Source organism: Hermetia illucens, chromosome 1, assembly GCF_905115235.1.
Source record: "Hermetia illucens chromosome 1, iHerIll2.2.curated.20191125, whole genome shotgun sequence".
Taxonomy (NCBI): domain Eukaryota; kingdom Metazoa; phylum Arthropoda; class Insecta; order Diptera; family Stratiomyidae; genus Hermetia; species Hermetia illucens.
Genome location: NC_051849.1, coordinates 221,799,695 through 221,827,533, shown reverse-complemented (window position 1 = coordinate 221,827,533; position 27,839 = coordinate 221,799,695). Strand labels below are relative to the sequence as shown.

The 27,839-nt window shown below is 38.5% G+C and overlaps 1 protein-coding gene across 1 annotated transcript; it reads right to left on the bottom strand.

Annotated features, from left to right (window-relative positions):
• Window positions 1–3,926: 3,926 nt before the first annotated feature.
• Window positions 3,927–6,053, bottom strand: LOC119661334 (protein escargot-like). The gene has a single exon (XM_038070636.1). It carries the CDS (start codon window positions 5,915–5,917, stop codon window positions 4,598–4,600), a length of 1,320 nt encoding a protein of 439 aa, XP_037926564.1. The 5' UTR covers window positions 5,918–6,053; the 3' UTR covers window positions 3,927–4,597.
• Between the last annotated feature and the right edge of the window lie 21,786 nt (window positions 6,054–27,839).

Below are 27,839 nucleotides of genomic sequence, written 5' to 3'. Positions count from 1 at the left end.
CCCCAAGCATTAAAAACTATCTTTACTTCTTGATAGACTCTATATCAGTTTTATTCCACTGTATCACATGCAAAGTATATGTAATAAAAGCACAGCAATAGTCAATCTAGGTTGTTGTTTAGGATCTGCGGGATCCTAAGTCCACATCCATGTGATGGTGGACCGGACTAAATGAGGAGCAACTTACTCCCACGTTTTTTTAAGTCCCTGGATCCCTAGTTTGGAGCGTAGTACCCCAAGCATTAAAAATCGAAAAAATCAAAATTTGACTGACGGTTTCGTCCAGGGCAGAGACCGAAAGTTCGGTCACGCTGCTCCCAGGGCAGAGGTGAGGCAGCGTCTAATGAGTTGCCTCTGCCCTGGACGAAACCGTCAGTCAAATTTTGATTTTTTCGAATAGTCAATCGTTTAGAATATATCATTTCTAGTTGAAAGTGAAGTTTAGAATTGACGTAAAAAATGCTTCAGTGTTTTGAAATGCCACTAGCTAATAGTAGGACACGAATGATTGATTCTCACGAAAATTGGAATGTGCAGAGCAAAACCCACACGAGGGCATATTAAAAATTGCCGTTATTGCCAGGTATTAACATCTAAACCTTCAACAAATAATTCACAAATAGTGGACTGTCATACGACCAAGAATCGGTGACTACATCAATTTAAGATCCTTTGCTTTAAACTAAATGCTAAAAAAATTATATTCTACGTGGTTCATCCATTAAGAGCTCCAGTTGCAGGCGATGCAAATTTAAAGAGATTCTGCGAAATCCTCCGTAGGAGTTTTGCGTTGGAGTTTCACTTAACGACATACTTTCATCCCTTTTATAACTCGCCCTTGGCGATTTTGGGGAATGATCAGTTCAAGCTGCTACGCGACTACGCCTTTGTCATCAAATGAGTCCCACTTATTTCTGCTACTGTTTCAATTCTGGACTGAGCGTGGTTAATCATCGATGCAGCGATACAGCAGGATCGGAGTACTGTTGCGTTAAGATGCAGAAAGCAGCATAGAAGTTTTGCTGTAGATAAGGGTACGACCATTTTGATGCCTTACTGCTTACAGCCCTATTACCTTGTTTACAACAATCTTAGATGGGACAATATATTTTCATGTTTGATTCACGACATGGGATGTTGCCTTGAATCCTCTTTTTGGATGGTTGCCCCTCGGTCCAGATGAGCGCAAGGGGGACATTGGGACTTTTTCCTATATATGAAATGTTGGCTAAGTCCTACGAGCTTATGATCGAAATCACGAAATTTCTTTGTTTTAGATCGTTATTGACGGAGAAAGGTGCCGAAAGTGAACCTTGTATTTTTATTTAGTCTCACGCATTGGTCAGAATCAGTCAGTTTTATTAGTTTTGTTTGGATACCAAATTCCGCGTTGGCTGTGTAAAGTTTTACCCTGGCGGTGCTATCATAGTCCGCATGTTGCAACTGACGGAAATATTGCAACAGTTTTTCTATTTGCTGAACTAAGCCAAATCTCGTTGCTTATATATGAGGAAAATAATATTTCTTCGCCAATCTTCCTACATCCTTTTGTTGTTCCCGTTAATGAACTGTTTTGGAGATCGAATCACAACCGAACTCGTGAAATATGGAAGTGACCAACCTTACATATTCCACGAGTTCGGTTGTGATTCGATCTGATCCCGGCGACTGTTGGCTCATAGACTTAGCTCCATGAATCGTTCCTTTCAGTTCAGGTAAGCGATACCTCCAACTTGTCGGTATGAAAGTTTGTTGAGTAATTCAGCCAATACGAGCTCCATCCCATCAATATACGTACATGGTTTAAAATCAGATTCCCTTCTTTATCTCGGAAAGGTGAGCGTATACAGTTTCATCCTGCCGACTTGTTGATAGAACTCTTAGACCTATCCTCTTGGCGGAGTTTACAATAAATACTTGCAAGTGTCCGTGTTTTTTGAGATTTTTGAATTACTCAGTATGCCGCACTTTTCCATTTAGTTGTTAGGTTTCAATCAGTCGTTCGGCCGTTCTTTCGGCTTTGCTTGCACAAGAGCCAAATGTATTTTTTGTTATACTAATGAAAACGTTTTTCAGGTAATTGTAAAAGTCAGACTATCTGATAGTCATGATTGTTGCAGCATCCCTTTAGGGGTTTGGAAGTTACGGAGCACTTTTTTATGGATCGCTTCAGTGCTTACTCCAGATTCCGTGAGAACATGAGCAAAATCTATAGTCATTCACTTCCAGGTCCACTTAACTCATGGCTTTGGGGCACTAGCTTTTGTGGGTGAAGTGCTGTACACCATTACTGGTGAACATGAATGTGGATCCCCAAAATATAATTTTACCACCGTTACAAGAAACTGGGTCTGGTAAAAAAAGTCGTCAAAGCCATGGCACTTTTATATATTTGCACAAAATTATTCCAAATAGTTCAGACACCAAACTAAAAGAGGCAATTTTTGCGGGTCCACAAAAACCTTTATCTACTATAGGAAAAAAATGAAAAACAGTGGTGATTTATTAAAAAGCAACAACAAAACTATCTCAAAATACATTTGATCCATTCACAGTTGAACTTTTTCCTGAAAACTTGAGCACCAGCAGTGACTACCAAAGTATATTAGAGGACCACAACCGCTAAATTTTAAAAGATTCAGACAAAGAAAATCAAATCATGAATAGAAGAGAAGAATTATTAATTTTAATCTTGTTCATTTTATATTTTATATATATTCCATGTAACTTTTATTTTTTACTATTTACTTTATATTTGTTAAAATAGACTTGATGATTTTTTTTGAAAATACTTTTCCTGTACTGACAAGTAGATAACCATAGGAGTCTGAAAAGATACTACATAATGACTTTCCAATGTATGTTTGAAAGAAGGAAACTGCAAGCAAATTGCTAACGATTTTACAGTCCTTTTGTCGTGTCTTTTTTCAAATAAAGCAAATATTATCGACTTCTTATTTACACGTGGACCAAGTGCTTTCGATTGAATTCAACGCCAATGAGTCCACTTCTCGAAATCTACCAGTTATTCAGTCTTAACCGAAGGCGACAGTACAGACAACAAAGACAAAACGGTGTTCGAAACCGCACAAAAGTCCCAAAAGCAGCTTTCTTTCCACATGAACAATAGGTCATCGTTACTCTACTTACTAATTTCCTCGTTGAGAATGCAGGAGAAAAAAAATACAAACGAAAAACGATCGAATATAATAAAAAGTACAATCAGGCAAGCTTAAAACGCAGAAAAAAATAAATACCAACGATTAGAAAAAGCAGCTGAAAGCTGATGGCGCGATGATAGAACCGCAAATCTAAATCTTATTAAATCAATTAAAGGCCGTCAACCTGAACCCACCGGAAAGCTAGGTATCATCAATAAATCACGTCACGTTTTCACACAGTTCCCACACAAAACGTATTAAAATAATATTCGATAGCTGGGCTCGAACCGAATGTCGGACAGGCACCATTCGATAGCATCTCTTTGCTGCAGCGCAAAAAAGGTGAAAAAGCCCGCATGAGCCAAGAAGGGTTTTAATTAATGACTCTCAGCTCGGAGGCTACTTCCATACAAAATTAGTAGTCATCGTTGCGAGTTTTCATTCATCACTTTTGTCTTTTCACGAGGAACGTACATAATTGCTGGTGCGACCTATTCGCATAGGTGAGGAGCGTATCTGAATCCAAACTTGGGTCAAGCGATTGAGGGCAAATGAAGCGAAAAAACAAAATTTCATAGGTGGCTTAAAACATTACTGAAGTATCTCTTTTAGTGAATGTTCAAACTGGTCATCATAAGTGAAATCCCAAGAAAATCTCCTACAACAAATATAAAACCAGTGGAGCAAAGGTAAAAAGTGAATAAAAACAGAGCTTCTGATTTCAACTGATTTAATTTATTTTTCTCTTACAATTTACTTCGAAATATAACTTTAAGTGCAATTCTTTCTCATATATTAAATACTTCCTCTTACATCTAAATGATATATATCATTTCAACATGAATGTTTATACTATATATTTACATAGGACATTTGTACATTATGGTTTGATACACAAATTGGATTTGCTTAGCCTTTATACAGGCTCATTTCGAATAACTTAGGCACTTAATTTAAAGTTTCTAAAGACATTTCCCCGACTCCATATATCTTTTAGAAGAAAGTGTTTCAATGACTAGATAAAAGACTTCAAGAGATAATTTTCTTCTAATTCAACAGGTGAAAATATTTTTCAAACTAAACAGAGAGGCAAGTACACTGGATGTGATATTTGAAGAAACTAATATTACAGTTTACATATAAATTTCGAGGGTGGGGTTTTGGTTCTAGGAACTATTTTTTTGGTACTCTCAGAAAAATCATGATTTCGTGCTTAAGCGCTGGACTGGTCTTCAATGAATGTCCTTATTAGCTTTTGGATCAGTTCCGCGGCAGCCGATCACTATCTGTGGCATTGGAATTGATTCCATGTGAATTATTAACATTGGGAACGTAGAAGCGACTATAGTCGGAATTTCCCTCCTTTTGGGCGATGACTGGCTGGCAATGTGTTCTGATAATATCGAAGGATTTCATTTGGTCTTGGAATCAGTCACTTAGTATTCTGCCATTTCTGAATATGCAGTTAAGAAAGTACCGCTTGGGCTCACGTGTGTCCCTGGGCAACCACCTTCGGAGTGTTTTGTTAATAATGACATTCTGGAGAATGTTTTGCTGCATGTAGGGCAAGAATACTTTTTTATATCGGAATGCGTTTGAAGATGAGCACGAAGGTTTGATCTATCCGCAAAAGCACGGTGGCAATGTTGACAACTAAACGGCTTCTCTCCAGTATGTGTTCTAATATGTCCTTGCAGGAGCCATGGTCGCGAGAAGGCTTTTCCGCATATTGTACATTTGCATGGGAGCGTATGCGTTCGAATGTGCATTTTTAGGGCTCCCAATGAGACATACATTTTATCGCAGTCCTTACAGCTGAAAGACTTTTTAGCTTGGTTGCCTTCGGCAGCTGGACAATGGAACTGTTGGTGTTTAGTTAGCCCTGAGAAGGTGGAATATGATTTTTGACAGTCTGGACACTGATATCGAGGAGGATTCGTAGATGTAGTCTTATTCTTAGTTTCAGCAGGTGTGAAAATTTGGCTATGATGATCTCCATGATGATCCTGTGGCTGCGTGGTTTTCAGCGGCTGTTTAACGGAAAGATCTTCGGGGGCAAGACTGATGGGAGAGTCTGGTGTAATGGATCGGTGCGAATAATAAGATGAAGCGTCGCTATACGTAGGTGAAACAGGTGGTTGTTGACTGTGAAGCTGGTGAATTGTGTATGGCTGATATGTAGTGGGAATTTGATATGGCATATAACGATATGCGTGGGGATGATTTTGAGTAATAGCTTCCGGCTTGATTATATGATGACTTCTGTTGCTGAGATCATTTCGCTTGATCCCAAGTTGGGGGTAAATTTCCCTTCGAATTGGTGGTGAAATTGAACTTGACCGACCATTTAAGTACTGAGGTGGTGGAGAAATTGACCCCTCTGATGATGGGGTTTTTGGCGAATGGAGATCTGCTCGTAGCGGTGACACTTGTGATTGAAGGTGGTTAGTATGATGGTGGATATTTCTGTAAAAGTCCGTGGTGTATGGAATGTTAAAAGCCCATGGTTGCAAGTTCAATTTAGGGTAAGTTGGAGTTGGCACAAGTACTGGAGCTTTGATGTCACTTATTGGTGTCGGCGGATTAACCACTTCGATCTCCTCGTCATCACTATTAGTTTCCGTTTTGCAGTCTCTTTTCAAACTTAAATTTTCTGGTTCTTCATTTATGTCACTATCCTCAAATGTGAAGTGAACTGGTCGTTTTTTCAATGGGCACTTGCTATAGTTTTTCGAAACACCTGAAGATGACGGCATTTTGTCGCGCACACACTTTCCTATTAAACTCGTTTAAAATAATTCGTGTGCGTAAATTAATTGTCTATATCTTTTCTCGCAAAACAATGTAATGCTATTTCGTTCATCCGAAAATAAAAGTAAACCCACGATATGAAATTTCAGAATGGACAACTCGCAACAACGATGCTCACAAACGAACTACAAGACAAGAACTGGTACCCCACAGTGAGGTAGGCTCGAATATATAGTCTTCCCCTCCAGTAGCAGTTGTAGAGTAGCACGTGCCGTCCATCCAATGGTAATCGTTTGAGAACTATCCCCTACCCAACCAACCGGCTGCTGTAATGCCATAACCTAGAGGCGGCACCATAGAGGCAGCAGGCGCATTCAAGAGGGAGACAGGTGTGCACCTCTTTGTACAGAGCAAAACCTCTTATGAGGCTCTTTATGATTTCTGGCGGGTACCACAAGGGTCCGTTATGAGTCCTATGCTATTTTTGTGCTCTACTGCACTGTGCACTTTCTGAGCCTTATCGGAACGCACCTTTCGCGCTGTGGAGTCAGTGCCGTAGAGCATCAAGTAATCGAGGGGTGCTCGGGACTTGTATTTTAGTCTGATCCAGCTGTGACGGTGGCTCGCTGAGATGCACGTACCAATTTCTTTCGTGTAGAAGACAAACAAAGATGAGTTGAATGGTTGTGCATGTCATGTACGACGGTACTATAGGATTTTAAGCTTAAGATTGAGTAAAAATTGTGTGTATTAATTTGAGTGGAAATTATATTTCATCCATTTCACGAGTCTGGTAATCGACATTTATGAATTTGGTTGAAAGTACATATATGTATGTGAGATCTACAAGTACACTGTAGGTTGTGCGGATTAATGCAATGAAAGTTTTTCATATGTGACTAGAAAAAGATAATAGCCATTACAAATTCTTTTGCTGATCTCTTTTTCCTGCTGAGAATATATGTATTTGGAAGGTTCAAAAAATTCCGCAAAGTTTTGCACGGTGTGGCTTAGTGTGATTTTCTTTCTTTCTTCTGATATATTGTATAATATAATCTGTATGTGTTTTAATGCGAAATTTAGAAATTCTTAAGCAATTTACTTTATAGAAAAAAGCAATTGCAAAAATATCCCCTGCAATAACATACTTGTTTGACATCGAAAGATTTAAGATGGTAACTTGTTGTTTAACTTACATTTTGCTTGTTTTAGAACACTTTTCCAGCCTGGTCTAAATAATATAATAAAATATTTCGTAGGTTGAGTATGGCCTCTTATAAAGTTGTAAAATATACCTTAACGTACGATACCATACGATTTGATAGATATTAAAAAAAAACAAATACCCACCAAAGTGGAAAATTAGCCAAATTACGACAGGACTGTGAAATAATTATCATTATCAAAAATGCAGTCCGGATATGGAGTAAAGGCTCCAAACCATTGGATTTGGGCAGATTCGTATAGGGTATAGAGATAAAGTGCGCCTCGGCAACGGTATCAGAAGAAAAATTTATTGATGTTTGCAATATTTTCCCAATTCCTCTTTTGAACTTTAGACTGACTCTGTGTTATATAAGTTGATTGTAGACCCAGCACTTATTCCGGAAATAAGTTATTCCTTATTAAAACGTTGTTTGTTCTTCAGGCGAGGCAGAATAAAGTGTATTACCCATCACCAGAATAAATGATATTGTTACAAGGGCATGCAATTCATTCCATAAATTAATTAGGCTACGATTGCATAATTGCTAATGAATGCGTCATTAGTTTATGTGAAAGTGCAGTAAATGTTTACAAACTTCATTCATTCATTGAACGCAATACTGTAATATGATTTCCCTATTCTCGTATGTTGTATGCGCATGTGATCATGCTACAATTATAAGCTCAGGTTTTTTAACTACGACCTTTGAAGAAATGTCGGTAATTTGCTGAAATTAGAGTCGCTCTAATATATTTTGACCCACACTCGTTTCTAGTAAACAATGAGGGATTGTGCAGGATTGGAATGTGGAACCTGGCACAATCAGTTTCAGCGCTAGCGAATTGTCCAGAAATGACAGGTTTAAGTACCTCTGATTGGTGCTATTACCTAATCGAGGACGAAGTGAGAAAATTGCTTCATACATTCGCACAAATTGGACGGAGTGGAACTCCACAACTGACATCTTTGAGATCGGCACATCAACGAATGTCTAAAATCTATCACAGGGTATTCGCCTAGTTGTTCTCTATGCTTTTGAGTGCTGACCGGCTGCCTAAGACAATGAATGTAGCCTTGCGGTGATGAAGATGGAGATGATACTTTGGATCAGTGGCATAACTCGTTATGATCATTTTCATCTTGGAGAAGCGTTTTCGGTAGTACGGCCATATAATTCGGTCTAATGGTAATTGATTGGTTAAGATAGGCCTGAACATCGAAGTTGACCGAAAATTTGGTGGCTTATGACGTGAAGTGTGATTCGAAAGCTCGTTAACTCTATCCGGATCCGACTTACGACCGGGAGATGCGCCGAACTTGATTCAGGCGTGCGCACCCACTATCAAATGAGACAGAAACTAAGGAAAAAGAAGAAGATAGTGACTTCGTTATCGTGATCTAAAGAAGAAAATAACCTGCTAGTAAAAGTAGCTATGATTGGAAATGCTTTGCGTTGCGAGAGCGGTATCACCATTATCTTTTCCTCCAGCAAAGTATCGCCATAGCTGACCTTAGAATATGAATCTGTCGTCTCAATGCCATTTGCAGAATGTATGTAAATAGATCCAAAGCTTAGTCCACAATTGGTGCATTATACTATCCTGTATTCAGACGGTTTGTTGCACGTGCCGTTTGCAGAATTTAAGGAATTTAAGTACGTGTGCAGATTGTTTATTGGAGAGAATTTTATACTAACCAAAGCTGGAGAATGGCTTCTGGTTCCCTTGCCTCCTGTCGCTAGGGGAAATCATAAATTATTTCATATTACCGTCATTACCAATGATGTTCAATTATCGCTTCATCATTCAATCAGTTAGCTTCATTTGTATTTGGAAGGGTGCTTTTATCTAAAAAAGAAGTGTTTTAAGATAGTGAAAGGGTAGAAAGTGTAGACTAACTTACTACCTATCAAAATCAGCGTTATCCGCGGAAATTATCCGTGGATTCTATGAAGATTACTATGACGCTGTCATACATATCTCGGAACAATTCTCAACAAACACGCTTACCAGTGTCCGGATGACTCAATGGTTAGAGCACTAGGCTGTCACACAGGAGGTCGTGGTTCAAATCTTGGGTGTCTTTGGTGGCAGAGGGATTTGTATCGTAACTGGGTGTTGGATAACAGTTGACTTAGTTGTAAATGAGTTCTTGAGTCAACGCAGGGTAATAATCTGCGGCGAGCGCCATGCTCATCACATTGGCTCCTACTGGGCACCATAGTTCTGTAATGTACTTTCAAGGTCTTGAATGAAGTGCTCTAAAACGCTACAAGGCCAAGATACAACTGGATTGTCGTGCCAACGATTATTATATTAACACGAAAATATTCCTGGGAAGTATGCCATAAGTAACATCTTTAATTTTTTGCCGGTTATAGGACACACGATATACCACAGTTAGAATAGGCACACCATAACTGTTGCAGGGCATAATCATCAATTGACTTGTTGGCCTTCTCAATATGTGGGTCATCTTCTGCCACTCCAGCCTTTTCATCAACACATTCAGGGGTATCTGAGACGTACGCTGACTAAGTTCTCCGGTTGTTATTGTCTCAGGCAAAAGTACCTCAGACAGAACACAGAAATGAATTGATGAAAGCTCGAAGCTTTTGAGTAACAGTGGTGATTATTTTCCATGCACTTCTCCCATATTAAAGCACAAAAGAAACATTAATGCCCACTAGTCTCAACCTGATGTTGGCCTTAGCGCTGTTAATACATCGGTACCGCCGTCGGTAGAAATAACGCTAACTAGGTATACCAAGTGTTTCGCTCCTCAATGTTTTGCTTATAAATGCAAATATGAAGAGTGCAATGGCCCTTCAAATTGAGGACATTGGTTTTATTGGTGTTGTGTACAGTTGTTGTTTAGGATCTGCGGGATCCTAAGTCCCCATCCACTTGATGGTGGACCGGACTAAATGAGGAGCAACTTACTCCCTCGTTGTTTAGTCCATGGATCCCTAGTATTGGAGCGTAGCACCCCAAGCATTAAGAATTGAAAAAATCAAAAATTTGACTGACGGTTTCGTCCAGGGCAGAGGCAACTCATCAGACGCTGCCTCACCTCTGCCCTGGGAGCAGCGTGACCGAAAGTGCCAAGTGCCAAGTGTGTACAGTGTTGTGTGTTAAAAAACTTCGGAAAAAATATACTGAATAGTACTTTTATTTGTCCCTACCTAGCTTCAAATTAAAAGAAAAAAAATCGCCTCTCCTGTTTTCCTATTTTGTGTCATATTCACGTATGTCACTACCAATATTTTTGGTACATTATTTAAGGAGAGAGGAGGTTGAAGAGCGCATATCTAAACATGGGACTATACATAGGGTGGCGCTTTGTAGCAAATTAAAGCAGAGTACATTAGAGTATACTTCTTCTTTATGTTCTAGTCAATAAATACCAATCTATTCATTCTGGTCACTTCGAAGCCCTAACTGATTCCAGCCATCATGCTTGAAAGGTGCATGTAAGCTGTAACTTTTAAGTTCCGTATTGACTTGCCTATATAGAGCTAAAAATGTTAATAACCCCTTCTCTCACAAAGGCAGGCTGTTTTCAGAGATGAACGGTTTTCTTCTGGTCAAGTGACTATGGAACTTTGCTACACACAATGCCTTGCGTAAGCTCTAAAAGTGAACCTGTTCACCCGTGCAAGTTGTGACATCTTCTAGTGTCATGCCACCTTTAAACCGACTGGGTCATTTTGTCATTCACCAAAACGTGATATTACCTACTGTAAGTATGGAAAAGTGAGAAAAGGTACTGAGATACTGATGAACTTCGAAAGGTTAACAAGTTCTTTGGATTAATGTGCTTTCCACATATGTTTGTTGTAGTGAAATACCCCAGGGCTAGGCTATTGCAGTTTCTTAGCATCAGAATAATCCTCAAGGCTCCCGATATTGCTTCTCAAGGTAGCACTTCTAGGTCAGTTTGCAGTTTACGAACACTCTCAACTGTGTAGTATAACGTTTGGACTCTTTCGGATAGAGTGGCTATAATGTATCTACTCCAAATGAAGTTCCTAGTAAACATAGCTTCAATCTTTCTAGCGCAAGTCCTCCTGCACTAGAAATTATGCACTAGATTCTAATCAGCTGCTTGTAGAAAATTTTCCGTTAGACACCCTCTTACAAAAAGCAATCCTTATTGGAACACATAAATTAAGAAAATTGTCGGACTGCGAGCCTTCGATTGTGCAGCAAGAAAACCTAGAGGACAAAGTTGAGTATAAAGTGTTTGTAATTTGCGAATCGCTTATCTTCGGGTTATTCGAAACTTAGATATATCGAATGCTTCACACAGTACCCCTCCACAAGGTATGATGGACAACTCTTTTCTTTAGAAAAACATTCAAGTTAAGGGTAAACATTTTTTCAACATGTATATTCCGCTATACCGAGGGGCAAAATCTCGGTTCCTCAGTGCTCGAAATCATTTCCATTAAAGACTGCATTCATTAAAGTGAATCTGATGAACTCCATGTAACCTTGTTTTTTTCAGCCAGATCATGAGATTTTCATGGTTGACACACTAGAGATCAAAACTTGAAATAGAAATCATATGCTTGCCTGCATTCTATGTTAAAGTTCTGAGCATTGTGGAAGACATATACCCTCCTAAGAGCAGTAAACACACCTGTAAAAGCCGAACGATTGCTAAATTTTTCCTTCAGCTTGCAAGCACTATTTGCTTACTATCTCAAATTTCTCAAATTTCAGGCAATAAAATCTTGCAAAACTATAAATAAACATTGTGGGTTTCTTAGGCTGTATTATTTTCTAGAATAAATTAAAAGTTTATAACCCCTGGGAGTTAATGTCAGCAACTGTAGATGTTGTTTTGATTGAACTTGGAACTTATGCGAAACCTGTAGCTTAGCTCGTATTGGAACGTAGATAATGTAGTACATAGATGCGAAACCGTGCCTCATGGTTGAATTACAAAAACGGCTCGAATCCACAGTAATCGAATTCACTCCACAATCCATAAGACGTGAAATGTAGTGTTCCTTATCTCATCAACATTTGTAAGAACTCTGGCACTGGTGTAGAAAGAAGCAGACCACCCGCAAGTTTCTGACATCTTTCCTGAGTTCTTGTTAAGTGCCTGCTGAGTGAATTGCTTCAGCGGTGTTAGGTAGTACGGATCATACATGTGGGGTTTTGTTGGTAAGTATCACCAGTGAAGTTATGGACAAGGAAGTCCGAATTCTGAGGAGGATTGAATTTTCCAAGCCCACTAAGCAATCGCTATAATTATTGATCCTAACTTGAAAATCTATCTTATATTCCGACATTTTACTTTGCCAATTTTTCCTTCATTAATTATTATAAATGCTATCAACGACTGTGTTTTTCCCATTAAATTTTCCAGGCAAAAGCCTGCTACTTTTCATAGAAAAACTGTGGACAAACGTGCGCCTGCATTTACTCATGTACGGAACCCATAGTATGTTAGGCGCCGCACCATTGCTCTCACCAGCACTGCTGCTGGTTTTGTTGCTATTTTCGCTTAGTGTACCTTCTTAGAGATTGAAGGAGCGCGTGATTTAAGATTTCTAGTGTTAATTGAGATAAGGCTTCGGATTTTAAACCATTAATGGCTAATGGTGACAACTTCATAACATTTTAAGTAGCATATCCTCGAAATTCAATCAATTTCGTGATTGAAACTGACTGAGTTGTTGAAGTCCAAGTCCAAGAATATTGTTGTCAAGTACTCAAATAGAGATATGTATGTACTGACTGCACCGATCATATTGTACTGATTAATGTTTAAAAATGCGTTCCACTTCGTTAAACACATCACGTTTTAATAAACGCCTTAGTTTTGATAAAATCATCACCTAATGGACTACTTACTCGTATGTTGGATTTTAATTATAGCTAATTCAAATTATTATCTAGTAGAATACATATTTTTAAATTATTCCATTTTCAATTGTACAGTTTGTATGTACATACGAATACATATTGCATTCCTCATTAGATCTAATACTCTCCCAACAGCAAAGATCCTGTTTTAGGCTAATGCGCAGGAAATCATATATTCATATTTTGTGCTTCGGGGATATCGAGAGGAATGCCCACCTCTTGATGGGGAAAACGATGGTACAATTGCACCAGGTGACAGGAACTTGAGCAACGAGGAAATACTTCAGTATCTTCTCAAGCTGGAGAATTTGACGCTGGAAACAATTGAACAAGTCGTCCTTAAGATTAAACCTCGCAATAATATGGAAGGATATGAAACTGCAGCCATAAAACGGTTGAAAGAAGTGAAAAGCCTTCTGCTCACTCGTGTCAACAAAATCTATCGGAGATATGGGGACTATCATCAATCCCATATTGGTTGAGTTCAAATCACTTTTAAAGATTGCGCGGGATCTTATCCGTCAACATTACGTAAATGAAGTGAACTTCCAATGGCGGGAGAAGTTAAAGGGTATTTCACCAAGCGATCCAGATTCCATGTTTACTAAGATAAATAAGTACGTTATTCCGGAAGAAGTCACGAATAACTGTACCGAGAATTAAAGTCGGTGGCAGCGAGATACAACACCTTATTGACTCAGGTATAGACACGAATAGTGTAACTGCTGATGCGCAAGGCAATTACATCGTGATGGACGATGCTCTGAAACTCGAACTTATAGGGGAGCACTTTGAATCGGTGCATCGGCCCAGGACGGACTTAGAGCCAACGCGACTTTCGGAAATTGTAGAACTAGATGTCCACAATTTCAAATATAGCCTGAACGGCACCACAGTTCTTCAATTTAGCTCTGCGTTGCAGGCTGATCTCATACCGAGTGATAATCTGCTTGATTACTTCGTCTCATGTGGGGAATTAACCACCATATTTAGAAGAGTAAACAATAAGAGATCATCCGGTATGGATGGCATTCCCAATGTGATCCTCAGGCATTTACCAGACATTGCCATTCGTAATTATTGCATTTTATTCAATAATTTATTGAACAATTCCTTCTTTCCAGGACAATGGAAGAAAGCCCGAGTATTTTCGATTTTAAAGAGAGGGAAGGATTCATCCAGCCCTCAAAGGTACTGCCCAATCAGTTTGCTGCCTAACATCAGCAAGGTGTTTGAGGTTTCGGTATTGAAAGCCTTGAACGGGCATATCAAGAAGAAGGAATTATTGCCGAACGCGCAATTCGGATTTCGATCTGGACATTCGACAATACATGCAATAACGAAGGTAACGTCTGATATTTGCTGGTGGATTAACAATGGTGAGTGCGTAGGTGCTTGCCTTATAGACATGGAGAAAGCCTTTGATACCGTCTGGTTGGATGGACTGATTTTCAGGCTCCTGAAGAATGAGTTTCCCAGCTACCTCGTAGCGATGATGTGTAGTATGTTGTATGGCAAGTGCTTTGTCATTACGGACGGAAATCTCACTACTAGCAGAGAATTTCATGTTCTGAATGGATTACAGCAAGAGACAATGACTGTGCCTACACTTTTTGCGGTATTTGCTGGGGAATTACTGAACTCTTTCGATTTTAACAAATCTCCTAAAAGGTCGTTGGTTGCCTTTGCTGACGATCTGATAGCCTACACGGCACACAAGAAGGTAACTGAGGGGCAAGTTGAACTTCAGAAGATGTTCAATGATATTAAGTTTTTCACGAACAGTTGGTGGATGAAAATCAATGCGCAAAAGTGTGAAACGATTCTGTTTCGAAATTCCTTGGCGTATGCCAGTAGGAACTTGAAAAGGAATTGGAGAGATTTCCACATTGTCGCGAACGAGGATAGTTCTGAGCGTATTCATCATAAGAAGTGCGTTAGATACCTGGGTGTGCGTCTTGACGAGCGTCTCCAATTTAACGAGCACGTTAATCGCGCTAGAAAGCGCTCGCAAGGCATTCATGTCTCTTCGAAGACTCTTTTATGCTCCACATCTTAGCCAGAAGGTTAAGATTATTTGTTATCTTACTTTGGTTAGACCGGTGCTCACCTACGGGTGTGCTATCTGGTTTAATTTGAGTGCTAGCCAAATGGAGAAAATAAGGATCTTTGAAAGGAAATGTCTGCGTGCTTGCACGGGGCTTAATAGGACTGCTTCGTCAAACTATGAGCACAATGTAACTAATGAATTGATGTATGCAGCTGTTGCTGTGCCAAGAATCGACACAGTTATCGTCAGATTGATTCGAAATCATATAGTGCGATCAGCTTCGCATGGTGAGAACCCTTGGGTTTCGCAGCCGTTCTACCCAAATGATGAGTATTTCGAGAAAACTCTCACGACAGGCTTCATTCCTCCCGAAGCGTTCGTGTATCTTGACAGGAATGGTCTAACTCTTGATTCTGCCGGTGATCCGGTTATGTATCATATACATAGACGGGCCACGGACAAAAGGATAGAATACCCACCGAATTTGACAGTGGGGGCTCCGGGATTCGACTGGAGATACTCCAGAGCGGGAGCAATTGATATTAAGCGGGATGAAAAAGAGAAATCCTGGTACTGGTGGCTGCAGGATGCCGGTTAGCGGTGACCGTGCTCAGTTCTGCAATTTGTTTCTTGGTGGGACTTTGTAAATATGTACATATTGAACGGGTGCTGATTTTGCCTCCAGTTGTATAATAACTTATACATACATACGTTATTATTCTTTGTTTCTTTGTAAATATTACAACTCTTATTATTACCTTTTCTAACTATGAATGTTATTGTAAAAAAACATATAAAATAAAATATATAATTATGATAGTTTTAAGCACAATAATTTAAGTTAAAAGTATCTTTTGAAACGATAAAACATTTATTAACATTATTATTATACTTTTATATTTCTTTATTTGCCACTAAAGCCAAGTGAATTCTGTCGGGTTTTTGACCATTTCCCGACAACTTATTGTAAAATTAGATTTTTATTTCTTATTGTTTCCCTTCTCTGCCTGTAAATTGTTATTCGAAAACTTTGAGAGCCCACAGTGGCCATTAGATTTAAGTTATTTTTGTTATTTTAAAAGATTGTTTTTTTATTGTTCATTTTTCCAATCTATATACTATTATTACCTATTTCTTAAAAATAAAAATGACTTTAAAAACCAAAAAAAAAAACCAAAACCATAACCATATTTTGTGCTTCCCACATGCCATTTGTTTATTAACTTTAAGTATGATTTCCTTATTGTATAGTGAGAACGTGGTGAGTTTGTCCCTCAGGGTATGGAAGCAACTGCTTTGTGTCTGAAGTGTATTGTGCGCTACTTCATATGGGAACATATGTACTATTTCCAATAGACAAAACCATGTCAATTCCGATTAATGACATTTTTGGCTGAAATTTCACAAAAATGACCCCGGACTTGCTTTGATTATTCTGTTATAATTCTTCTCCGGTTTCTAGATCGACCTTGGGTCAATGTTGCCGAAAGTCCTTTCAGAATAAACGAAGTACAGTGCAGCCAAAAATTCAAACTAAGTACAAGCTCTGTCCTTACAATGGTAATATTCAATTCACTTATTAAATGTAGCTTCCAGAGCGACTTCATACTTATGAAGCACTAAAGTTTATTCCCTTTTTGGCCACCGATGAGTTGATGAGCGATACAAGTAGGTACCACTTTCAATGGTTCAAGTTCATGTGATTAACTCAACCCGTCCCATTTTTCAATGAAGGCAAGACAAAGTATATGGTGGCAACGTCAGCACCGAAAACTAACCAACCAACAGCATCAAACCGCACTGGTCAAACGGGAAGAATAAAGGTAGGAGACTACAACTTTGAGACCTGATAATGTCTCCTATCTAAAGTCGAAAATCACAACCGATAACAGCTACGACGATGAAGTCCGCGTATGGTTGTTGTCAGCCAACAGAGCCTATTTCAGCTTACAAAAATTGTTCCGCTCGAAACGTCTCACCATAGGGTCAAAGCTCTTACTGTACAAGACAATGATCTTGACAGTCCTTATGTATTCCTCGGAAATTTGGGTTCTTAGCAAGAAAAATTGCGAACTCTTGGCCGCGTTCGAGAGAAGAATCCTCCGAAGATTTTTTGGCCCCCTACATGAGGATGGTCGATTCCGTAACCTATATAATGATAAAATCTATGAGCGACACCATGACCGTCCGGTTGTGGATAAAATCCGGCTCAATAGGTTACGGTGGGCAGGTCACTTAATCCGTATGGATGAGGATGATCCAGCTCAGAAAGTCTATAAGGACAATATCTCTGGCAGAAAAAGAAGACGAGGCAGACCCTGCCTCAGATGGAACGATGGCGTAGGTCAGAACACCAGACAGCTTTTAGGGATATCGAATTTGTGGACCTCGGCGCAAAACCAGCATTCTGGAGTTTCTTATTAAGGCAGTCCTAGACCGGATACCGGTTCTTGTGCTGTTGATGATGATGATAAACGGTGTTGTGTTTTTATAACTTTATTTTCCAAAACTGCTGCCGTACTGAGACTTGAATGATGATTTCAACCCGGAAGCTGTATGCGGTCCAGAAAAGGCTTTTTCGGGGTGGGGTGGAGATGTCCGTGGGATAGTGAAATGTTGAAGTGTGTTTGGCAAAACTTTGTTCAAGCATGTAGTAGCAAAACCTGGTCTTGGGGATTTTTTGACTCATGCCACCTTCGGCGTCTTGTTGGTTAACTTTTCATCAAACGATAATAAATAAATAAAAAAAATAGGTTTTTCTCTGTTTGTTTCCTATGAGAAGGACGCTGCCTTTAGTCCCAATTGAGTCAAAGTGATGATTGTAGGGGAGAGGGTACTGGTTTACCAACGGAACTACTGGTCTTATTGGTCCCTGTCTGTGTTGTTGATTATAACGAGCTTGCACTTGATCGTCGTGAAAGACCTAGATTTATTGATAATTGTGTGTAAACTGTTAGAATCTATGACCAATATACAACAATGGTTTTATCAAAAATTGAGACTTCAATAAACAACAAATAAATCGTTATCGTACTCTTGATTGAACACTATATGGTATATAGACTTCTTAATCGCTGCTGGAATGTAAATTAAATCAAACGCATTTATTTATTGATATAACTTAGGAAACAATATACCAGAAAGTGAATTTCAAATTACGTCTTCAGAAGGAGGAGTAAGTAGGTAGCTTAACTTCAAAAATGTCTTGAAAATCCTACGCATATCAATGGAATATTTATTGCATATAAATATCTAATATATTTAGCGTTTGGGTAAAATAAGGGAGATTGAGAGCACAAAGCCAGGAAGGATTTGAACTGTACAGCTAGTACAGCTAGCTCTTGAAAGAAGCTCAGAAGCGATAGGGGTTGTCTAGCAAGAGTGTAGGAAAGGGGGGTAGGTGCGGGAGTAACACAACGAGCGTCATTTGCTGATAGTCAGTATCAGCTTGCTCACCGAGCATCAATGAGAGAGCCTGGATTGGATTGCAAGAGAGCACAGTCCAGGGTTGATGAAACAAAACCAAAGTCGTCTGCGTGAAACAAACAGAAGCAGGTGGGGATAGAGTTAAGGCCTACAATATAAAGGTATTAGACACGGTCTGTCATGATGAGCTGCTACACAAAATGGTACAAGTAAACTTATATAAATTATAAAGGATGCTTGGATGAAATATAATTCAGACAATTTTAATGTAAAAGCTGGGATTCCTCCTTAAGTCCACATTTATGTATTATTTTCATCCAGGATCGATGAGATTAGATATTGTCTGCTATTTGTAGTCTCGGCTAAAATTGATAGACCAGTCGCTTCCTCCAAACTACAATTTTTATTTTTCAATGTAGATATCATACCTTCTTTACCAGTACAAAGCTACTCTCCAGGATATTCCGCAAGATCCGGAAGTTGACTTTGCGCTATTTGCGGATGACATAATTGCCTATGCCTCTAGCGAAGCTGCTGAAAAAATAATGGTAAAACTAGAGTGTTACATCGAGTTGCTAAACAACTATATCTTCTAATGGAAAATGAAGTTAAATAGTAGTAAAACCTAAACCAAATTCTTTACTGGAACAGGAAACCCGAAATTTTTCCCAGAAGAGACTTTATTTTACCGCAAGAGCGTATGGGCTTATCGAACTCTTTCAAGTATTTGAGAATCAATCAGAATAAGGAAGCCTTATGAAACAAACACATGATAGAATGACTGACGAAGAAGAGATTTAATTCCGGCCATTGAGAAAAAAGATGTTGTTCGGGTGCCACGTTAGAGGGAATGTGCGGAATATACCACGGTTCGTAAGCTAAGATAAATTTGTTGTAGCTTGTCGATTTTTTTTTGTAAATTTCGGTGTTTTTCCTGGTGTTCTTTAATATATGAAAAAAATTTCTGAACAAGTCATAAACATTTCAAAGAATTAAGTTGGGGCTGCGGTGGCACCCGATTTTCAACATACAATTTCGGGAAAACGCATCTAAAAATTAAAGTGTGACTATTGACTATCAAATCTTAATTAACAATTAATTTCTTTAAAAAACAATTCTCGCTCTTTTAGCGAAGTCGGACCAATAAATTCGCGCTTCATTTCGGCGATCGACATAAATCTGACATACGACACCTTACCTGTTTAACGGTGTAATTTCTGAACGACCTGGTATATAAAAAAATTACTTTGCCCAAATATTCTACGCTATATATAGGGAAAAATTTAAGTAAAAGGAAAAAATCGATTCCACGGATCTGACACCCGGGATGACTCCTTTAACTGAATGCTCCAAGCTTAAGAACACTGTTATTACAAAATGTAGAAATTCGCCGAATTCTTTAACAAAATGTTTAATATAAATAGGAATCGTTGTTCAACTCTCCTTCTTTTTCTTCAGCCTTTGTCCCGTTCTCAAGCGGGGTCGGCTTGTCGTGATCGGTTTGGCTATTTGGCCCTATCGAATTCCTGATCTGGGTGCAATCTCAAGGCTTTCAAATCCCCATCCAGCGTATCAAGCCATCATTGTTTCGGCCTGCCTTTTGGTCGTTTACCATTGACTTCGATGTTCAGAACAATCTTGGCAAGTGAATTCTCGTTGGCACGAATTGCGTGACCATACCATCGAAGACGCCTCTCTCGCAACTTTTCCACGATCGATGCAACCCCATAACGGTCGCGGATATCCTCATTCCGGATGTGATCAAAACGTGTCACGCCACTAGTCCAACGTAACATCTTCGACTACATCACCGCAAGACGCCGTTTATTGTCTTTTATAGTCGGCCAACACTCAGAACCATAGAGGGCGAGGAATCCTTGTTCAACTACGTAATGTAAACATAGGATACAGTTAGTAGCGATAAGGCAGTTTTAAGCAAAATTATAAAGATGTACATTCGTTTTCCTTTTTATTTTTTCTCTTCTTTTGCAATCGTCCCTTTCGGCAGCGGGGATGGCGGGGCTAGATCAAATTTTCTGCCATAGCCTTGACTTCTTGCGTATGATGCCACCTTTGTTTCGATCGGCATTGTGATCGTTCCCCATTGAACACGATCGTCAGGTCAATCTTAGCTAATAATTTCTGGTCAGCGCGAATCACATGACCACAACTTCGAGGAAGTCCAACTGAATTCAAAAATCAGAGGAGTTGAGGTCAAACGCATCCACTTGCTAAGTGTGGTCCACTAAGTTTAAACAAGGTGACTGTAGAAAATATTGAATAAATCCATAATAGTGATTCAGCGGATCAGGCCAGGCAGGTACAATTTCATATGGTGGTGGTAGGATTATGTAGTTCTTCAACACATTTTCCCCAAGCTCCAACTTGAATTACTATTGGAACTGTATCGCTCTAAACTTATCATATTTCAATTTTATATATGTGTATTTTGTCAAAACATGTCACAAAAATATTAGGTATGAAGGGTTTTGTAGATTTTTTATGCCGGTTGAATATGTGATCAGTCACTCGAAGTTGCAATTTTTTACTGTTATAACTTTGTTAATAAAAGTGGGATTCCTGGTAAACTTTTCAGTGTTGTGTTCCATATTATGGCCTAAATTAGTGCAATCTTATTGTTTTAGAATGACCATAAGAAAGGTTCGTATTAAATTTTTTATTTAATCGAATATTAAGGGCCTAGATATCGTAATAGTCATAACCTTTCCAGAGTAGTTTTTGACCCCGTTGCCATTCTTGTAAGGAGTTACTTCTCTCTCTCCCCTTCTTTTACAATTGATGTCGAAGCTGAGACCTACTTGGCAAAGTGCTAATCGGGACCTTTCATTTGATATCCCACATGGATACATATAAATTCTGTGAAATAAAATACACAGCATTTTTACATGTAATTCTAGGTTAAACGATGTCGTTCACTGTATCCATGTCAATAGGTATAGCGATTTCTAAAAAGGGCGAATAACAGATACATACCCAGATAAACAGCGAACCGTTTTGAACGAGGTTCTGTTTTCCACAGAAAAATACTGCATTCTTAACAATATTCGCTGAGGATACGGCAGCAGAAAGGATAACATAGAATGAATATTTAGATGCCGGGTTCATTAACAATTATTCTCATAATTAAAAATTCAAATATTCAATTCAATTCAGTCACAGATCAAGGCTGCAGGGTGATGATTGCATTTTAGACATCAAAGTTTGTTGACAAACACAAATCAATAAGAACGAGACAAAGCAAATGATATTCTAGCTTTTAGTGCCTACTATTTTTATTTCTTTATATCACTATATATTTTCAGTTTGTAAGTTCACTACAATGTGCGTTAGAAGTTGCATAGAAGCTACACCCTACATATCATAACCATACAAGACAAAACAGAATCATCGTCATTTCCGTTACATTGATGAGTATCATGGGCCGGATTGTATAATATTTTTTCAGACTCTGAAGTAATCACATTGTATTAACTTCAAAAGTGAATAGACGAAACAGATAAATATACTATACGTAGCCAACCCTCCTAAAACGATAACTTAACCATATTGTTCATTATAGTAGAATCGCACCTGGTACTTTTGAAAGGGTCTTGCCCGGGTGGCGGTGTTCCCTAAGAAAAATTTAAGAAGGAATCAGCGTCTCAGACACAGGCGCGGAGATCGAACAACAGGAATTCTTTCGAATAAGAACAGTCTTTGTCAAAACGGTGATATGGTGTTATGTTTTTCCTTATAGTTATAATCATAATCATTGGCGCAACAATCCATGTTGGATCAGGGCCTTGAAGTGTTATAACAACGTTAATTGTTAATGATGATTCGCCTGTAGAATGTACTCAAACTCTTCTACGTAAGGATCCTTTCTCGCGATAGTTCCATTCCAAATACATTTCCCAAAATGCCATAATGAAACATTTAATGTACTTATGTGTACATTTACTCAAATTACTGACAATACATGTCAAACTCGGGTCGTATTTCTCGAAACAAACTGTAGGTGAACGATGCGACATATATTAAAGTAATCCCCCAAGCCAAGGTGAAAGCCGGGCCACTATACTCGTAACTAAATGGTTTTCAAGCCTCTAGTGCCCGGTGCGTTTCAGTTTCCAACGACCTTATTCTCCTGTTTCCTACAAAAGTCTGGTCTGGGCTACACGAGACAAAGGATCCTCGATGAATAAATACTTATTCGTTAAGGACACAATAGGAGGCCAACGGTGGAAAGCGGTAAGTTCCTGTACCTGTACACCCGGTCTATGTGTGGAAAACCTGCCAAGCAATCAGATTTATCTTTCGGTTCACAGTGATTTCAAAGCGAATTCAAAAAGGACAAAGGTGCTGATGAAAAGGAGAAACAGTCGGATATTTAAGCGTTTGTGACGTTTTGATTTTCGATAAATTCATTGGGATGACGTATTTTCCTTTGAATTTCACACATGCGAGTTCACTTAAATTTATTAGCAGGGATTTGTTTCAATATCGTATACATTTAGATATTTCTATCTAAATTTGTAGTTCTATGTTTTCAATATCATTTTCATAATTAAAATCGAGCATAGGGCGTTCGTTCAAAAGTGAATATTTGCATAAGTAATAGGGCTTTGATATTCAAAATTGTTGAAGTCTAGAGCATGCTATAGGGAGTTACTGGCCAAAATCTTTTTTGAATTACTACTCACGATGATCGATATAGTGCATTAGACACCATTCTCGCCAAGCAAACCCGAAGGAACCGGTGCAAGAATTCCAAGGAATACAATACAGGAATCCAAATCACATCACGGTTTGAATTCTATTATATCCACGAAGCGCGTGCTACCAGTTACGGTATTTTGCCATACGACACACAAATATCTTTCTGTTATAGATTTCAGCTGGGGTGAAAAAAAAAAAAATTCCCGCTAGAGCGAACATCTGTCCGGAGCCCTTTGTCCTGCATGGCTTATGGGTAAGGACCTGATGCCTGGTGGCAACACAACGGCAGATATTAATCAGGACATAGGGTACCTATGCGCTATTCACAGTCGTGGCGGTGTATACCTGCTAACATAAGTTGCTTATTATTATAGAAGGGATTTTTTGCACAATTATTTATTGAAGAGTATGATTCGGGATGGTGTTTGAGCAGTTCTTTGTGGAATATTTGCAGCATGCACGGGGACTTTTTCGGTTACAAATCACTGCATATCAGCTGCTCGGACATTTGTGATGAAAAACAGGACATTGATTTGATGGAACCTGCGTTTTCATTCACTTTTTAAATCATTACTTTATTTGGAATTTTTCTTCTGTGTTTTATTTCGTCTTATGTCATCATGAATATTATCTCCATTGCACCTAAGAGCCTGCTAAGCAAAAGAGGTGGTAGGTTGTTGTATGTTGTGAAACTCATCGTTTTTCCATGTCGACAACATATAGAACGTTACGTCATTCGGAATGTGTAATTAATGTGTACAGTATGGTGAAGACACATCTTGTTACTTTTTAGGCTTTATGTTATTTTACTTTTTAGGCTTTACGTTATTTTTTAGGTTTTACGTAAAAGTAAAGTGAGGATATAGGTAATATATGATAAATGAAAAGTCTTTACGAAAAAATCCCAGATTTATCATTGCCTGAAAAGGGGGGAGTAAATGGTTGAAAAGCGCAAACTTGAAGGATTCATTCTCATTGACTACCCAATCATAAAATCTGAAAAAAAACCAGGTATTATATATTCCATTTTGATATCTGCTTAACATTGATGATAGTATCTGAATGAAGTATACAACGAGCGTCCCTTGCATCCATTATAGAATAACATATTTTTGGGGATATCTTACAATTACTATTATATTTGGTTGAAGTCATCTTTTTCATGTGACGTTACTGTATCCCAAGCAATCACGATTATATGTGTAAATGTTAGTATGATATTAAAATGAATACTTTGCCTTATTAGATTCATATATACTATGATCTAATAATAATATAATAATAATCGTTGGCGTGATAATCCATATGGACTATAAAATGAATTAGAGTACTTCATTCAAGACTGCAACTGCACATTACAGGTTTACTGAACCCTGTGGGATGCAATGTGTTCGGTAATGCTTGACCGTGATTATTACCCTGATTTAACTCAGTCGACTGGTACCCAACTTCTAGTCACGATATGTATCCCACCTTCACCAGTGAGATTTGAACCATGATCTTTCTTGTGACAGCCTATGGCTCTACTCACTAAGCCATTCGGACGCGTGACTTATTTACTTTTGGCAATTGTGGGAAATCACACAGAGAAATAGGATATGCAAGGCTCATAACTAAGGAGGCAGTGTGGAATTGACAGAAGACGATTGACAGGAAATGTTTGGTGCTGTTAGTAAATTAGGCCAGCTCGATTCGGACGAGTACTAATGACACAAACAATACTACGACACATTTTGGTCGGTGGAAAGTTAATGGGAGAATCCGTCGAAAACTACCCGCAACATCAAACACCATGCAGAAATACATCATTCTGCATGGTGTGAACCAGACTGAGTAAGTTCCAGGACATCAAGGGAAGTCGTGAGGGATTTGGTACAATACCTGTATAATTCTATTAATTTCATGTTACAGGGAAAGATATTGATAGGCCGAGAAATTAGTGTTTTGCACAGTCGAAAAACTTGCACTCTTCATATCCTCTTCTATATGATCCTCCAATTTGTGTATTCTACTGAATTTAAATCTGGTCTTCGAGGTGGATGAGGAAGAGTTTTTTTGGCTTTATAGAGAAGTTAAGGGATCTTAATGACGACAGCTGTGCGTTTTGGATTATTGTCATCAACTAATATGATATCACATGCAAGCCCTATTTGGCAATTGTAGCTGGTGGTAATACGTCAAGGTCCCTATCTTATTGACGTTCTCTTGTAGTGTATTCCGTGATCCTGGTTCTTTATATGCCATAGCATTCATTATGATGTTTCCACCACTCAACGTTAAGGTCATCTAAGGCGGTGCCCATCTTTCTATACAACATCTGAATGTCTTCCGGGAGATAACTCTCCTGAATTATTAACAAACCCTTAAGTAGTTTTTAAGGATTTGTATAAAATCCATCTACCGAAGATTGGAAAGATTGAAACTGTGGACCTACAGGCATGCAGTTATTAACATCATTCTACGCAGAGTTCTAGGGGGCGATAACCGTGTGCAAAAAGAGGGGGAAGTGAGTATTTAATGGAAACCCTCGATTAGTACTTTCTCACGCCGGTTTGAGTTTTGATATCTGTTGTAAAGCGAGAAGTGGTCATTCTATAATTGCAAAATAAAAATCGTTATACTGCGAAGTTTGGTTGAAACCCTGGTATTGCTTACAAAGTTACAACAAGTCAAAGTTGCCTGTTTTGTGTAAATTGACGTTAAATACTTATATAACACGAAAATGAATAATCTGACATAGTGAATGTATCTACTTTACGAGCTACATACAAATGGAACAGTGGTGCGCCAAGCTTCCAGTTTTCGACTTCATAAAAATTTCTTTGAGAAAAATTAGCTTCTTTACCAGAATATGGGTCTTATATTCCACTCCTGGAGGAAAGTTTCGAAAGGTTCGTGGAAGAACCGTTACTATCCCTTTGTTTTTCGATTTGTTTGCAGTTGTTTCGGAGTTATTCCGTCAGTCCGGCAAGGCCTGCCTTTTTGTTCGCTCCGACGGAATTTTCGTATGTTACCAACTACCAGTTTTATGAGAAACGGAGCCACTTTTGTGTATTGCAGAAACTGTCCAATTTTTTAATTGGTTAACTGAATATCGAATCGGCTTGATTTATTCCATATAAGCTTCCTTTTTTGGATTTGCTTAAGGTGAAATGACTTTCTCACATAATTTTGGTACTTTGGGTCATTATTTCGAAAACGAATCGATAAGGTCCATCATCAAACGGAAACATACCAGCTTAATGATTATAAATACGTTCAAAATCTAGACCTTTTCTTCATCTTTTGGAAAATGCTATTTTTCTATCTATGTATTTTACAAGAGTTCTAACTTTTCTAATCGGTAAATGCCTTTAGAAGCGAGGTAAGACATTATCGAGGTGAGGTGAGCTTTTATCTGTATATTACTTGCAAGATCGAAACCTTCTCCGTCTGTAATGTTAAATATTCCTCACGGCCGGGATTTTTCGAGGTGCATTCATTTTCATTCTTTTGAGCGATAGTTCCCTCTGTGATTGTGGCTTTAGCCGAATTTTGTCATTTGTGAGCGAGATTACTAAAATTTTATTTGAAGTTCGGAGAATTTTTCCATTTTGAAATTTTCCTACATGGCTTTAGAAATTTCATGACAGATTTCAGGGATTGGAACATGGGTTTGAGATGATGGTATTACATATTACACAACGGTTATCGTTGAACTGGTTAGGTTACAGTTACTGGGGAATTGTTCTGATCACAACGCTTTCAAGGAGTTCCTAATTTAGTAAATCAGAACTCTCTGTTAAACTTTTTCGAAAGCTTGACACATGCAAGAAAATTGCTGACTAAAACTTTCTCTCGTATACTCTTTATCTTAGAGACAATTTTATGAACATCCTGATTTGCGGTTTGTTGCTAAAAGAAAAATTGGCTAGAGGGCATAATTTCCTTTTTGCAAGCCGACGTTTCTGGTTAATATTATAAGGAGCCATCCTGTGATCCTCGTAGTTCGTTTATTTCGCCCTCCTTGGCTTTCATTTTGATCTATATGGCCAGTTTTATACCAGTTTATTATGTCATTTACTGACCTCAGTGCAAATATTCCAGTTGACAATATTTCGTAAAGGTACAATGTACACCCATTTTTGAAAAAAGTACCGTCTTTAGTGATATAATGATGGGCAATGGCTGAGAGATATCAACTAAATTTATGTATTCAGTACTTTACGCACTACATTTGTTGAAGCGACTTTTCAATCTAGTTCGAACATGACAAAATTCAATTAATTTTTTAGAAAAACACGTGAATGAAAACTTTGGGTATAATGCAGTGGATTAATTTGGGTTTGAAAAATTTGCAGAAATGGGCAAAAATAGGTTTTGTGAATCCCAAAATGCATAACATCGCTGTAGGGATGAGACCTGAATGCGAGGCTTTAGCAGCTTTCTGAAAAAGAGAAGATCCTTTATTCGAATAGATGAAAGTGCCCTCTTCATTGATAGTATGGAAAGATCCACGTTGGAAAGAGGAATGTATTCAACGAGGGCATGATGTCCCTGTTTTACCCTCTACGTCCAACATTGTCAGCAGAAATTTAATGTTTCAAACTAGATAATTTTGAAGAATATAAGAACTGGTGTTGAACTATTATCTTATTGTGGAA

What these genes read in the sequence shown, in the direction of transcription:
- LOC119661334 (XM_038070636.1), bottom strand. Translation starts at nt 5,917, where the DNA reads ATGCCGTCATCTTCAGGTGTTTCGAAAAACTATAGCAAGTGCCCATTG.